General features: G+C 32.7%; 1 protein-coding gene across 1 annotated transcript; it reads right to left on the bottom strand.

Annotated features, from left to right (window-relative positions):
- Positions 1-5,415: 5,415 nt before the first annotated feature.
- DCTN5-p25 (Dynactin 5, p25 subunit) lies at positions 5,416-11,352 on the bottom strand. Its single transcript, XM_088234895.1, has 4 exons — positions 11,151-11,352; positions 10,501-10,688; positions 8,535-8,646; positions 5,416-6,303 (listed from the first exon to the last, which is right to left on the bottom strand). Exons 1-4 carry the CDS (start codon positions 11,196-11,198, stop codon positions 6,106-6,108), a joined length of 546 nt encoding a protein of 181 aa, XP_088091021.1. The 5' UTR covers positions 11,199-11,352; the 3' UTR covers positions 5,416-6,105.
- Positions 11,353-14,434: the final 3,082 nt, after the last annotated feature.

Genomic DNA, 14,434 nt, shown 5'->3' with positions numbered 1-14,434 from the left:
TTTTTTAAATTGTTTTTGAAAGGTTAAAACGAAAATTGGTTTAGGTACAACCATTTTTAATTTACTCACAGAAAATGACTTAATCTTGCAGTTTTTAAGGTTTACATTGAATTTATGGGGAAACCTTTACGCAAGATGACAGGTTCAGGCAAAGATTTCACGGTTCCAATTAAATACATCGGCAATATCCTCAACTTGAGGCCACAAAAAGTACCATTACGTTTGCGTCTTACAAATGACATAACAAAATTAAAATTGTTGTTGATGCGCTGATAACTTAACCGACATAATATTTTTCGTTTTGCGTATCAACAGTGTTAAACATTACTAAAATGAAAGCGCCTTCTTTACCGTTATTAATTTCAAGCGGATCAGACACTATTTTTTCGTTTTCCTTGGCTGAAGATTCGGAGGAACGTTGTTTATGTTCGTCGTGATGACTTATGATGAATGTCTCGAAATCTGTTAATTCATCATCTAAGTAGGCATTATAGTCTGTTGTGTCCGTGTCGCTATGACAATTTTTTTCAATGTTCTTCTTTGTAAGGTCGGATGGATTGTTATCAAATTGCTGTGTGGTATAAAAAGTTTTGATGAACAGAAAAACTGGCTTGTCATTTTCAACGTGCATTTGAATTGAAACCCCTATCAGATTTTTAAATCTTAGGCAAAAATCTGATTTATGGGCCAGTTTGAACAGAACATTCGGTTACCTCATTTAAAATCATGTTTTTGTCGCTTACTTCATTTTCTTTTATATTTTCTACTTTGTTTAAGCAGCAGGTACTTGCATTTTCTTCGGGTCGCCTGATGTATTCTTTTTCTGTAATCTGGTTTTTGTCTTGGATAATGTTTTTTCAAAGTAGTATGTAGCGACAACCTTAGACGTAGGCAAAATTGTCAAAACACTAGCTAAGAAATCTAAGACCATTTTGCCCACTTAAATATCTATTGTGTTTGTTCAAATACAGAAATACTTTCTAAAGCGTTGTTATTATTTATGCAATGAAATATATAAAACTTACTTGCCTCGTTTCAATACAAACTCCGCAACAACAAAAGTTTTGACAATATTTGTAGATATACACAAACAGACCTTCAAGTTTAACTTCAAATTTCAAGTGATCAACGGAAGCTGGCGGTAAACTAAATATTTAGTTTTACCATGGAACTATCAAAATATACTTACCAAATGTAATTCTAATGATACCAGTAACTTTTCTTACTTTAATACATGATTTTGTTAAGGATTTCGGCAGTGGGCAAAATTGTCATGTTTGACGGTATAGTTAGAGCAAGAACAATAGAGGAAAGAGTACATTACCGAGGTATAAAAAAATAGAGAAGTGCTTAGGGGTTCCAGTAATTATATATTATATTTTATTTGTACGAAATTTTCCCCATCAGCAAAAGTGCTGGTATGAGGGGATATAATAATATTAGGACACAGTAGTTTTAATGAAAAGTCGATAAAATAACAACATATCACTCGTCACACGAGCACGAGCGGATAACAACAGACCATCACGCCGTTTTCCCGTAAGGGTAGGCAGACAAGATAAAACGCCACATCTTTCTATATTTGCATACATATCTTGCTTCCTCTACATTCATACATCTTCTCATGCACGCGCGCCGACTTTTGACATGTCCATCTTCAAGTATTTGTTGAATTTGATCATGCCATATCTTTATCGGTCTTCCTCTATTTCTGCGTCCATCAACATTCGCATTGTAAATATTTTTTGCCGATTTTCGTTGTCCATTCGATCTACATGTCCAAACCAGCGCCGAGCTCCTTTCTTGATTTTGTCGATAATGCCTGTCTCAGTCTTATATAATGTACGGATCTCGACATGTGTGCATCTATCGTACATAGTTTTACCAGACATTCGCCTGGAAGATCGCATTTCGACATCATTCAGCCTACTTTCATCCCTGTTTTTCAAAGTCCATACTTCGCTTCTATACATCAGAGTCGGGACCAGGACTCCATTGTGAACTGCTAATTTTGCCTCTTGTGACAAACATTAGATTTTTAAAGTCATTAGAAAGTGAATTGTAGAATTGTTGTGAATTAAAAAATAAACTCGCCGATTTTGAATTTCAGTAGATACGAGAGTAATTAATTTTTTTAATTCGTGTATATTTAAATAAACACAGGGTTGAAAGGGTTAAATTAATGTTCAATTTTTTTTTCATTTAATTTTTGGACCGTGTGATTGCGAAACCATGTAAAACGAGGCCCCAGTGTATTTATTGCAAATGAAGAACATCAACACTACGGAAAATTTGATACAAAACATGTTTTCTTACGTGAGGTAAAAATTAGAGCGTTTAATTATAAGTTTTTTTGAAAATGTACGAAAAAAATATTTCAAAAATATTTTAATAAAAACGAACTTCTTTGAACGACGTCACTAGTTCAAATTAATCAACCAATGATAAGAGAGTTGTGGAAGATTTCCGGTTTACTTACCGTCAACAGACCAATCGGCAAAACTGACCGAGAAGAAGCGGAAGAGAACTTGAGACGTCACACGCGGAGTAGTTTCAGAAACACAAAACTTAAAAAAATCGTAGCGCTGATAATACGATACATAATAATTTAAAAATATTTTTTTTGACTTTAGTTTAATAGTCGATTAACAAATAAAAAAAACTACTGAACTTCCTCATGTCAGCAACAAGGCTTCATAGCCACCTGTGGAATATTATTTGAACTACACTTAAAGCTTTCTGACCCAATTTGAGTCTTCGGTACTTACATACCTACACAAAAATGTATTGAATTAATACCAGTTTTTATTACAGGTAATTCATAACAGATGTCACTCAAGTATATGCATGAACAGCACAATTTTTTGCCCTTTTGCAAAAAATTTAAAATTTCTTCTAGAATCTTTTATTGAGCAGGCGGCCGCAGAGCTACTTTTTTTTGCGTCATTATGTCCAGAATGAGAAAAAAATAGTAAAAATAAGGGTCAGTAGGGGCAGGACAATTTGTGTTTTACATATCTTTTGACAGCCTTTTTTTTAAAATTAGCCTTCGCCCCCTTAGACCACCTCAGCACCACCCCAAATTTTCACTGGACCTTCTACAGTGTTATCGCCCACTTTGAGAAAGACTGATTTAAATAATCATTGACAACTGAACATTTACCATTCTGTCTGTTTTCAGACTTCCATATCTTCAGTCTTCCTGGGCTACATGAAATTGGATTTAAAAAATGTCATCTTACGCGCAGTAAAAATTAAACCATTTACATAATTTTACAGCAAAGTTTATCGAAAAAGTATGAAAAAATGTATAAAAATGAACTGCTTTGAATTTCATCACAAGTTCTTGAGAATCAACCAATCAATTACAGTGTTGTTATGTGTTGTGATACATTTCCGGTTTCTGGGTAGATTTTTTTTCAACATTTGGCGTATTTTGACGCTACGGGGATCTGCTTTTAAATGTCAGCACAACTCACCGATGACAACTCGCGATGTCAATTACAAAACTTTAAAAAATCATAGCAATGATAATACAATACATAAAAATATTAAAAAAACTAGCTATGTTTGACAGTCTATTAACAAATTGAACTTCCTCAATTTTTTTACTTGCATTATGTGCTTGTTCCCATAGAAACATCCGCATGTAAGTTTAAATACCCCTTCGCCGCTCTAATTTCCTTGCCTCCTCTTTCACAGTAGTAGCTGCTTGATTGTGGAATATTCTCTCCCCTAATGTTGCAGACGCCTCTTATTATTTTCGTTAAAATCAAGATTGAAATGTCACTATCTAAATGTTTGAGTTGTTCCTTTCTCCTTCTTCTTTCCATCTTATCACCTCTCCTCTCCTCTCTTCATATTAAAATGTAAATTTTTTTGTTAGTTTTTAATTTTTGTATAAAATTATAAGTGCAAATTTTTTTGCTAATTTTTGTTTTAAATTCTTCTATAAAATTGTATTCTGTTAAAAAATGTCCATGTAATTTTCTCAAACTGAACAGTTTGGGTTGGTAGCAAGAAATATCCTGAAGGCAATATGCCTGCCCTATATGTATATAAAGTGTAAAAATAAATAAATAAGTTTTCAAAATTTACTAGCCCCATCGGTGAACTTTTCAAAATTATAACCACGATTCTATGACTATTATAACATGCTGATTGGTGTTCTATGCAATTTATGTTATGTATAAATAAAATCAATACAACTAATGTCAGTTAATATAAGTACTATCCATTGAAATATTGAAATATTGAAATATTGACAAATATGACAAAATGTTTTCAAATAAAATATTCTAGTGGACCTACCAACACAAATGAAATTTGTTTGTTTACTTGGTTCACCGACGGCACTAACGCATATTTAACATTCAAATGCACTGCATATAATTACTCACTGTGATTATTCTTTAGAGTAATATCCTAATAGAGTAGCCCATATGGACAAAAACCATTCTATGATTATTGACCACAAAGTTAGTTACAGATTACAGCAATACAACGGGCAGTAGGTACTTGGGTTGAAAATTTCAAGAGCAAACCGAATCCGTATATTACACATTTGTTATTAAACTAAAAACCAAACCAAAACTAAACCAAAAATTTGGAATGTTTTTGTAATATGCAAAAGAGCTTAAGGGCTTCTTTAGAGAATTCTTACTCTGAGGATTATTTACTAATGTTTGCTAACATTATTTGAAATGTTTGACCACAAAGTTAGTGCTTTAAATATAAAAAAAGTCATTACAATCTGCAGTTTTACTGATAAACTTTTATTCAGTTTAATAAAAAGAATATTAAATTGTTTGACATTTAATTAGAATAATGAATTTCAAAAATACATTAATATATTATTTTGCTTAAATTAGAACAAAATGTGTAATAAATACTATCCGTACATATCATGGCAGCTGTAGTATGTTGAAAATATAAAGTTTTAAGGACAGCCAATCAAAGACATTTAAGGATAGACATAACTTCTTATGTCATATGATTCACGCAAAGTTTACTTGATATGAATATGTAATCCGAAATTCAAATAAATATATTCTGAATTATGACAAAGGTAAACTTCCACGTCCTTACCGCATTGGGCGCGAACGACTCGCCCGCGGGTCGCCGTGTACTTGCCCTATACGCAGGTGACTCGTATATGAGTCGCAGGTTTCTCCCACAATAACTAAGTAAGAAATAACGAAACTCAAACATCAAAAATCTCCAATCTTTACATTACTGGCATCTATCTAGAATAAAGCCAAAGCTTTAAAGGCGAGCCCTCAATTGGACTAAATCATCGACAGTTTCAAATCTTCCCGCGCGCACAATAACAAACAATCACACTTGTGAAGGTCAGCGTAATATTTTATTTTTCTCTTGAATGTGAAAATCAATTAAAAAGTATATTTTTAATAATTTTTTTTTTAATAATTTTTTAATTATTCGAAGGAACTAATTTGTTATTAATTATTTACCCAAATGTTATAATTTGGATCAAAATTCGCAAAAATACAAACAACAAGTTACTTTAATGGTTTCATTAAATGATCAATTTGAATTTTGAAAAGGCTTCATTCAAAAAGAATGCATTTTTATTCCACAATTTCAAATGTTGAGTACAGGTTTTAGTAGTAATAAAATTATAAATTATCTTTTTTTCAGTAAGACTTTTTTGAATTGCAAAGTGGGTAGTTACAGCGCGGCCGAACCAAGCCATTGTCATTGCAGGGCTCTACATATGAGATATAAATATAAGATGTATCTACTTGTGTAGAGATAACGAATGGCGTGATAGATTTATTATGGGAAATAATCTTCGACGTTTTATTGAGTTGTAGTGATAATTAAGGTATTTTTTTATACTTGGGAATGTAGTTCAGAAATTCACAGATGATTTCTTGAGTAATAATTGTGTTGTGTGTGTTATTATGATTTAAACTCCTAAATAATATCATGCAAAATGACTATTGCGTGTGAATGAAACGCAAGAGTGCTTTTACATGCGAAAGGTTAATCTGCTCTGAAAAGTTGATGTTTTCAACATACCAACATAGTATACATTGCTGCTATCAATATTTTACCATCACATTGTTTGTTATTGATATTTTAGACTTTAGCGGGTACGAAATGTTGGTAATAGTTCTTAGTGAAGTCTACCATGAGGTCCTGAGTAACCTCAGGAAGGTCAGAGATGAGGCGCGCAGGAGAGCCCCCATAGCGAGTGAAACTGGAGACGACAGTCTCAGCCGGTAACACCGCTCCGTCTTCTATCATACAACAATCCTTCAGTACACATCTTCTCCCCTGTAAAATAAATCCAGTCTCTAAATTATCTAGGTAGGTACAGTAGAAAATAATAGTTATAGGCAGAGAGGAAAATAATATATGCCATTTTTGTACAAAACGTCATTATTATTATTATACATAATATTGTAAAAATAACATCGACTCCATAAGGAATTAAAAGTGCACAGAAGTGTTTATATTTATCAGGTTAAAATTGTATTTTGTCGATAGTTTTAAGAACTAGTGGGATTTTTTAATAATAATAAATTAAGATCATTTTTGTGATTCGTCATTTTGAGGGTGCTGAATATTTTTATTTAATCTAAATACAGGATAACTCTAGATTATTTTTTGGTATGTGTATTTTTGTACATACACAAATCTGGATTTCTCCCGAGGGGAAGTCCAACACGCTAGTGAATGCTTTCTCATTTAATAAGATATATACAAGAATCAAAATGATACCAATGTCGATATTCGCTAATAAGCGGAATGGGGAATGTTGTACGTAAAGTGGCCACTCAACCCAGCCAATGACAGGTCATAAGCCCTGTAAACGCTCGAATATCGATAATCCTGAATTTGAAAAAATTCTACATCATCTCTGTAGGAATATTGATAAAAAAAAATATATAACTCTAGATTACTTATAGACTTATTTATAAGGCTAATTTCAGAAACAAAAGTGCATTTAACATATTTGTGAAGAGTAAAAATAAATAAATACTTCAAATTTAATGTGGGTACATTTCCATATTCTAACTATTATAATTATTGTTTCTTTTAATCTTTCTTATATTATTCTTACTTTTAACTTCATTTATATACTTATATTACACTGCTGCACTTGAATGTATTAATAATAAATGTAAAAGCTCGTAGGGGGTATAAATAAATAAAATCATAAAAATTCTGAGAACCTGACCAAAACAGTTCCAGGTTTTAAGTTTTAGGATTACATTTTCAGGTACACATTCATAACTGGCATCAATGACAAACCAGTTTCTTTGTTTTAAATTTGTTATTTATTTACATTTAAAAAACATAAAGTTACATGTACAAAATGTCAGGTGGCAAATTTCATATGCTAAGAGAATATTTTTTTTAAATGCAAGTAGTGAGTGGTGGGGGCGTTGCAGTTGCAGGTACTGCGGATTTTTTAGCTACCAGAGGGTTGGTCAGAAGATCAGAGTGCATTCGCTATCGAGAGATACTTAACAAGCAATTCTTCGCTTACTGTGGTTAGGCGTAAGTTCTGCATTTATTATAATATTCGCATAATAAATAAAGCGCCTTTAATAAAGTTAATTCAAATTTGGGTAGCCGGATTTACCGCTTTAAGAACAGCAAAAGACGTTGCCAAGATCCAGCTCCATTTGTTCTAGCTGATGAAAACGTCCAGTGCATGAGTAATTCAGTGTTGGAAAATCCACAGATGTTACAAAGAAGGCATCCGTTGGTTTTAGGAATTGCTAAATCAACATTCTATGAAACTTATTTTATTTCAACAGAGAGGGAAAACATTTTTGAGAAGGGGAACAGAGAGGGAAAACATTGTTGAAATAAATTTTAATATGAATAACTCCCTAGGGAGGAAATCCAGCCAGTCTGCAAGCATTTGGACATACTCAAACATTGTTGAATTAACTACCTGGTAAAAGAAGAAGTATAAAAATTGGGAAATTGTTTTCAAGCGTTGCCTAGTAGGTGATTTGGTTCAGCCGGATGAATCTCACCCACGTGATAAAGGTTTCAGCTCTTTTACTTGACAAAAGTCAACAGATGGAAGAGTTGAGGAAATGTGGATGTTCAAACATGGGCAGAATGGTGAATGTAACACAGTGTGTAAAGTGGCCACTTAAACCAGCCAATGACAGATCGTAAGCCCTGTAAATGCCTAGACTTCCATATTCCCTTCTCAAAAATGTTTTCCCTCTCTGTTGAAATAAATTTACACATTTATGCTATTCACAATTTTTTTAATTTACATTAGAGTGCCCAATTACTTGATATCAATTGTTAATTTCTGATTTAAGTGAAATTTCTAAATGAAAAAAAGCTTAATATGTATTTAAGCAAACAGATTTATAATTAAATAACGATTTTTAAATAGATAATGACTTTACCAGCATAAAACATAATATCATTTAGAATTTTTTCTCGAGACATACTTACGATTTACGTAAGTATGTGAGAGAAAGCACAAATTTCGCTATTGCTTACACAGGGGTTGTTGTTAAAATACTTACAATTACAACATTTTTCCCGATATAAATATACGATCCAACAACTGCGGCATTTAAAATAGAGTTTTCACCGATGTATACATGGTCGCCCATATGTAGAGGGAAGAAAGCCACTCTGTAAAAGATGAATAATTATTAAATTCTGTCAATTTTGTGACATATTCTTTATATATATATTTTTTTTTAATAAAAAAAAAACCTAGATGACGTCAAAAAGATGTGTTAAGCCAATAGAATTAAGAATAGTCCAGAAGGAGCGGAGCGTAGAATCATATTTGAATATGTCATACTGTGTCCAAAAATCCCCCCACTATGCCCCACTTTCACTGCGCGCATTCGTAATGTTGCACAATGGGATAAAATATAATCATAACACAAATGTAAGGTAAAAAAAAAAACTTGTTATTTCTCTAAAATTTTATTGTGCACTCGGAAACATTGATTGACACAACAGAGTAGATAAGTAAAGGGTCATTTAATAAGAGTAATTGAATTAATGAACTTGGAACTTAAAATGTAAAACAAATTTTATTTTACATAAAAAGGGATATTTTTATATCATGTTAAATAATATTTGATGTATTACAGATAATTTTGGTCAAATGTCCACCACGGCGTTGTTTAATCCGAGGTCCAATTTTCATTAGTTCTCTCATTAGTTCTCTCATTAGATGAGCAAAGTAGAGTAAAAAAATTTACTACCCTGGCAACACTAACGAAACGTCCATTTTGTTTTCTTCGACAATTTGATGGATTGAAAAATAATTTAATTTTTAAGTAATGCATTTGCTACATACACATAAATTTGCTAATCACACATGAATGTGATCCCAACCTGTTTTTTTAAGATCCCAGCAGTATTTCTACACTTTAAAACGACACAACACGGCATAGTTGAATTCAAATCAGGAGTTGCGTACTGAGCGACGTCTACAAAGAAACTAATGGGTCAAAACCTAAAACTACTCTTTTAAGAGTAGTTTAGTTGCCTTCTGTTTGATGCGCGTATGCGGTTTCTAGATTATTCTTAATTCTATGGTTAAGCCCTATAAATTTTCCGGAAATATTTACTTTTCAAATATTTTGTCAACTCTGTTGATATCTAAAAAAATACTTTAGAAATGGGCGGCCTCCGTGGTGTAGTGGTCGAGACGCTTGACTCACAGACGGAAGGTTCCGGGTTTGATTCCCGGTGTGAACACAAAAATTAAAATGTGATTTTTCTCAAACCAGGTTTTCTGTGATGTAATTCACCACTGTAATTGGGCCTCCTGGCCTGTTGTGGGCTCTCTTCTCTATTTGTTTTTAAAAACTAGAATATAATCAAAATATTACTATAAAGATAGTTTAATAATGACTTTATAAAATTGAATGTATCATAAATAAATATTTCTAGGATACATTCAATTTTATATTTGCATACGTATTAATTGTCTACAAAATAAAATATTTCGCATATTAAGCATTGATATAAATATGTATGCACTGTATGCAGCACTAAGCACCCGTCTTGTGTTCTATTCAACTTAAGTTCCGGAACTTAACTTGTGGTCAGTAAATGTGAAGGAGTGTAAAAAGGTGTGACATACAGCTTTGAATTAATGGTAAACTACATAGACAGTCTTTTTCACTCTACTACGCATTTGCACGGCAATATTGAGGCGACAATACTCATTTTTCGGATCATAATTTCAAATTATTGATCTATGAACCATCACCTCTATTTATTTATATCTTAGTGATTATAAAAGGTTAAATGAGACATTTATTAAAGCTATTTTGAAAATGCATAAACCAAATCAAACAAAACTACCTCAAGTTCAGTGCTGTATGACAGCTTTATGCAGCGATGAAATGTGTTTATATTTGAAAATGTGAACATGTACCAGTCTTTTTTTAAATTAATATTAAGAATTTTAATTCTAACATTATATCTTGCTCGGTAACATTATTTTCAGATATCACTTACCCTTTGCTAAATTTCTTGAAAGGGGGTCGAATAACAGCTCCTTTGCTAATTATACAAAATCGTCCAGTTTTGACACTCGCCAAATCGCCTCTTATGATTGCATCACTTTGTACGATAACTTTGCCGTGAAGAACAATATTTTGTGATCCACATAATACGGTTTGTCTGCTTACTTTGTTTCCTGATGCCTAAAACAATATAATGTTTCTGATTTGTGTACTCTGAGAGCTCTTTAATTAAGCTTTTAAATTAGTAAATTGCAAGAGGAACAAAGAACATTTTAGAGAAGGGAATATGGAAGTCCAGGCATTTACAGGGCTTATGACCTGTCATTGGCTGGTTTAAGTGGCCACTTTACACACACAGAATTATTTCTTCAAGTCTTCCATCCGTTGATTTTAGTGAAGTTAAAGAGCTAAAACCTTTATTGTTGTAAAGAGACTCATCTAATTGAACTATTTCACATACTAGGCAACGCCTGAAAACAATCTTCCAATTTCTAAACCTCTTATTGGACCAGTTGGTTTTATGACAATATTTTAAGTTTGTCCAAATGTTTGTAGAGACTGGATTTCACCCACTAGGGAGTCAATAAGATTAACAAATTACAACAGGAATGGAGAACATTTAGATTAAATTATTATTACTACCGTTTCAACGTATTCCAATTTATTGTAAGGTATATCTTGAAGTTCCATTTTATTTTTCTAAACAAACCGTCAAATAATATTTAATATTTGATTTTAATCAGACATTAGTCACATTAGTATTACAGATTTGCGATTATTTGCCAATTTTGACATTTGACTTTTTGACCACAGATTAAATGCGTTTTTGACAGCCACATACCCCAGAGACAAAGAAATTGGTGTATACGTCACACCGTTTCGTGTTAGTTGCTTATGATTTGAAAAATGAATGGAGAAAAATATTTTTAGTCTATGAACTACAAACATTATTGTTTTTGGTTCCGTCTATTTAAGGGAAACAATGCGTTCTGTTTAATCTTCATGGTGGTATTTTTCAAAATAAAAATAATATTATTTGTTACTAAATTTTTATAATATTTTTAACCATCCATAATGGAATTTTCGTAACTAAATTAACGCAGTATCATTCATGTAATTGCAATATTGTTATGAGGAAGAATGACAATATCTGACAAGCCTTCCATACAATTTACAGTGAGGAAGAATAACAATATCCGACATAACCCTTGTAAATAGTTTGCCAAACTCACAGTGGAAGGGGCAATAAAAGCAGTAGAGTTAAATTAAATTAAAATCGCTGTTTATTAAATTGATATTTTAAAAAGAAACTCATTTATTGACAAAAAAAAAGTTTTTAGAACAGCGCGAGATTTAGTGCCCCTTTACTTACTGAAAAGCAATTAATACGAGCATATTATTCTCCTTTTTGTTGCAAGCAAGTGTAAAACAGTTTATGTGTTTGTGGAAGTAGTGTTTTCACTGTATATGGGTATGACAAGTTCTTTTTCTGTTTTAGTAGTTTGTTTTACTTATTTATTTAGGAAAACGTTTGCAGTGGTAAAATCAAAAATCTCGCATTGTAAAAAAACCTTCAATTCTAATTATTTATTGATTGAACTGATTTTTCAATTTTTTTTTTTATTTTTTTTATCTGATTATACATTTTTACAACTAGCTCTTGTTTCAACTAAGTATTCATCTAAATAGGTGCGAAGGTTTTCACGGTCACTGTTATCATTGGATTTGATCCAACATACACGGTATCACCCAAAAAAGATACATAATATTGAAGTATTCATCTGAATATTTATTTTTAAAAGTAATGTGGCGGGTCGACAACGACGGCACGAGCCGAACATTGCCGAACGCCGACGTAGAGCGTACGAACGGGCCAAACCGGCCAGGGAGAAAACTACCGGATTCCGACCTCACCGCACGCGTCTTCGAGGCACAAAATTACCGCCAATTTAGATTTACCAACTTCATTTTATTTTGCCTAATATAGTTATTAGAATCCTTCTTTCAATGTGTTAGCTTCAGTAGTTTAGTTTCGTGAATAAATCTTTGTGTAAAACGTAAGTACCCTGTTTTACTTGCTCTCATTCTGTGCACCCACATACTTTGTACATCACAAAATTAGGCCACCAACTAGGTGCCTACATAAAGGTGGTAACAACACGACTAAAAGTGGTATACCCCGACGTTTGAACACACAAACAATTCACACGAACATTTACATAGGGTGCCAGATTGAGTAGAGGTACTTACAGGGTACCGGAACATAATTATTTTTGACAAATATTATATGGCGAGACAAGCGTGACGTAGGCATCCGAAAGTTTTCTCCTTGTGAACGCACTGCGGGAGTAAGTTTTTTTTTTTACCAGCGAAATCTATCGGAAATATTTTTCAGCTGGCGCAGTCGTGCACAATACTTGCAATTTGTAAAATTTTATTTTTGTAAACAACTTGAAACTATCAAACAAACAGATATTCGGGCGGCTAAGCCGACGAATGTTTAACTTAGTACGTGGACATTAGTATCCATACTTTTTTTCTATATACATTATATTGTGTGACTGTACTATATATGTTTATATTTTTAACCTAGGCTATGCATGTTATTATGTGTTACAGATTTGAAGTTTTACCATAAACATTTTTAAACTTGATATATTGTACAACGGACAATCAAAAGGAATATTAATATTGAGGGGACCACTCAGGCTTGGAGAATACAAATACCTAATAGTTGGAAAATGTGTTCCGCCGTATGGTAAAATAATTATTTAAATTTTCTGTTTTTAATTTTCTTTTCTATAACTTGCACAGTACATACATAACAAATAGTGACTCTGACATTTAAAAAATAAATATTTTTGTTTGAAATTTAAATAAAAATTTAAATTTAAATCTAATAATTTAAACTTAACTTTTTAATACAACTACACTCATTATTGAATACTTTTATTTCAATATTTTAACTTATACTGTAATCATTATTACATACATTTTTCTGAATTTTTTTTTAAAAACGAATATTTTTAAACTGTAAACAATGGCTAACAAGGACAACACTGACTTGACAAATATCAACACAGCAAACAACATGTTCCACACGGATAGGATTAGCGTTAAACTACCACAGCTATGGGTGAACAACATCGAACTTTGGTTTAAACAGATAGAAGCACAATTCGAGTTGGCAAACATAGTTTCAGAAGACGCACGTTATAGTCACTTAGTGTCAAAACTTGAACAAGCGCACATAGAACAAGTTTCAGATATTTTACTCATGGAACCGAACCGAGCAAAATATACGAGGCTGAAGGAAGCTATAATCCAACGCATGGGCTGTCCACAGGACAGAAGGAGAGAAAAACTGTTTTCTTCCTTACAGCTTGGGGATCGAAACCCATCCAGCCTACTTAGAGAGATGCGGACGCTAGCAATAGGTTTACAAATAGACGAAACGACGTTGCAATACTTGTGGATACAACAACTGCCCAAGACGATCCAAGCGCATTTAGCCATAAGCGAAGATGACTGGGATAGGCAAGCGACGATAGCAGATCGCCTAATACAGGTGTACACACAGGATAATGTAGCGGTAGTAGGTACCAACAATAAAAATAACATTTGTAGTTTAGAACAGTCCGTACAAGCTCTAACCCATAAGGTAGAGAGTTTATTTCACACAATCAACAAACAGCATAGTCACAACAACAATAACAATAGATTCAAACACACAACAAGTAACAGCAGTAACAATTTCAATAACAACAAATACAACAACAATTTCAACAAAACAAGCTATAGGGCCAACGGAAATAACAAGAAAACTATTCTTTGTTACTTCCACACAAAATTTGGCGATCAAGCTAAGAAATGCGTCACACCATGTGAATTTAAACCGCATCTAGCTTCAAAAAACTAGATGGTCG

Source organism: Micrasema longulum, unplaced genomic scaffold, assembly GCF_059751315.1.
Source record: "Micrasema longulum isolate JH-2025_06_02 unplaced genomic scaffold, ASM5975131v1 h1tg001298l, whole genome shotgun sequence".
Taxonomy (NCBI): Eukaryota; Metazoa; Arthropoda; class Insecta; order Trichoptera; family Brachycentridae; genus Micrasema; species Micrasema longulum.
The sequence above is the reverse complement of the archived record's forward strand: the minus strand, read 5'-3'. Positions and strand labels throughout refer to the sequence as shown.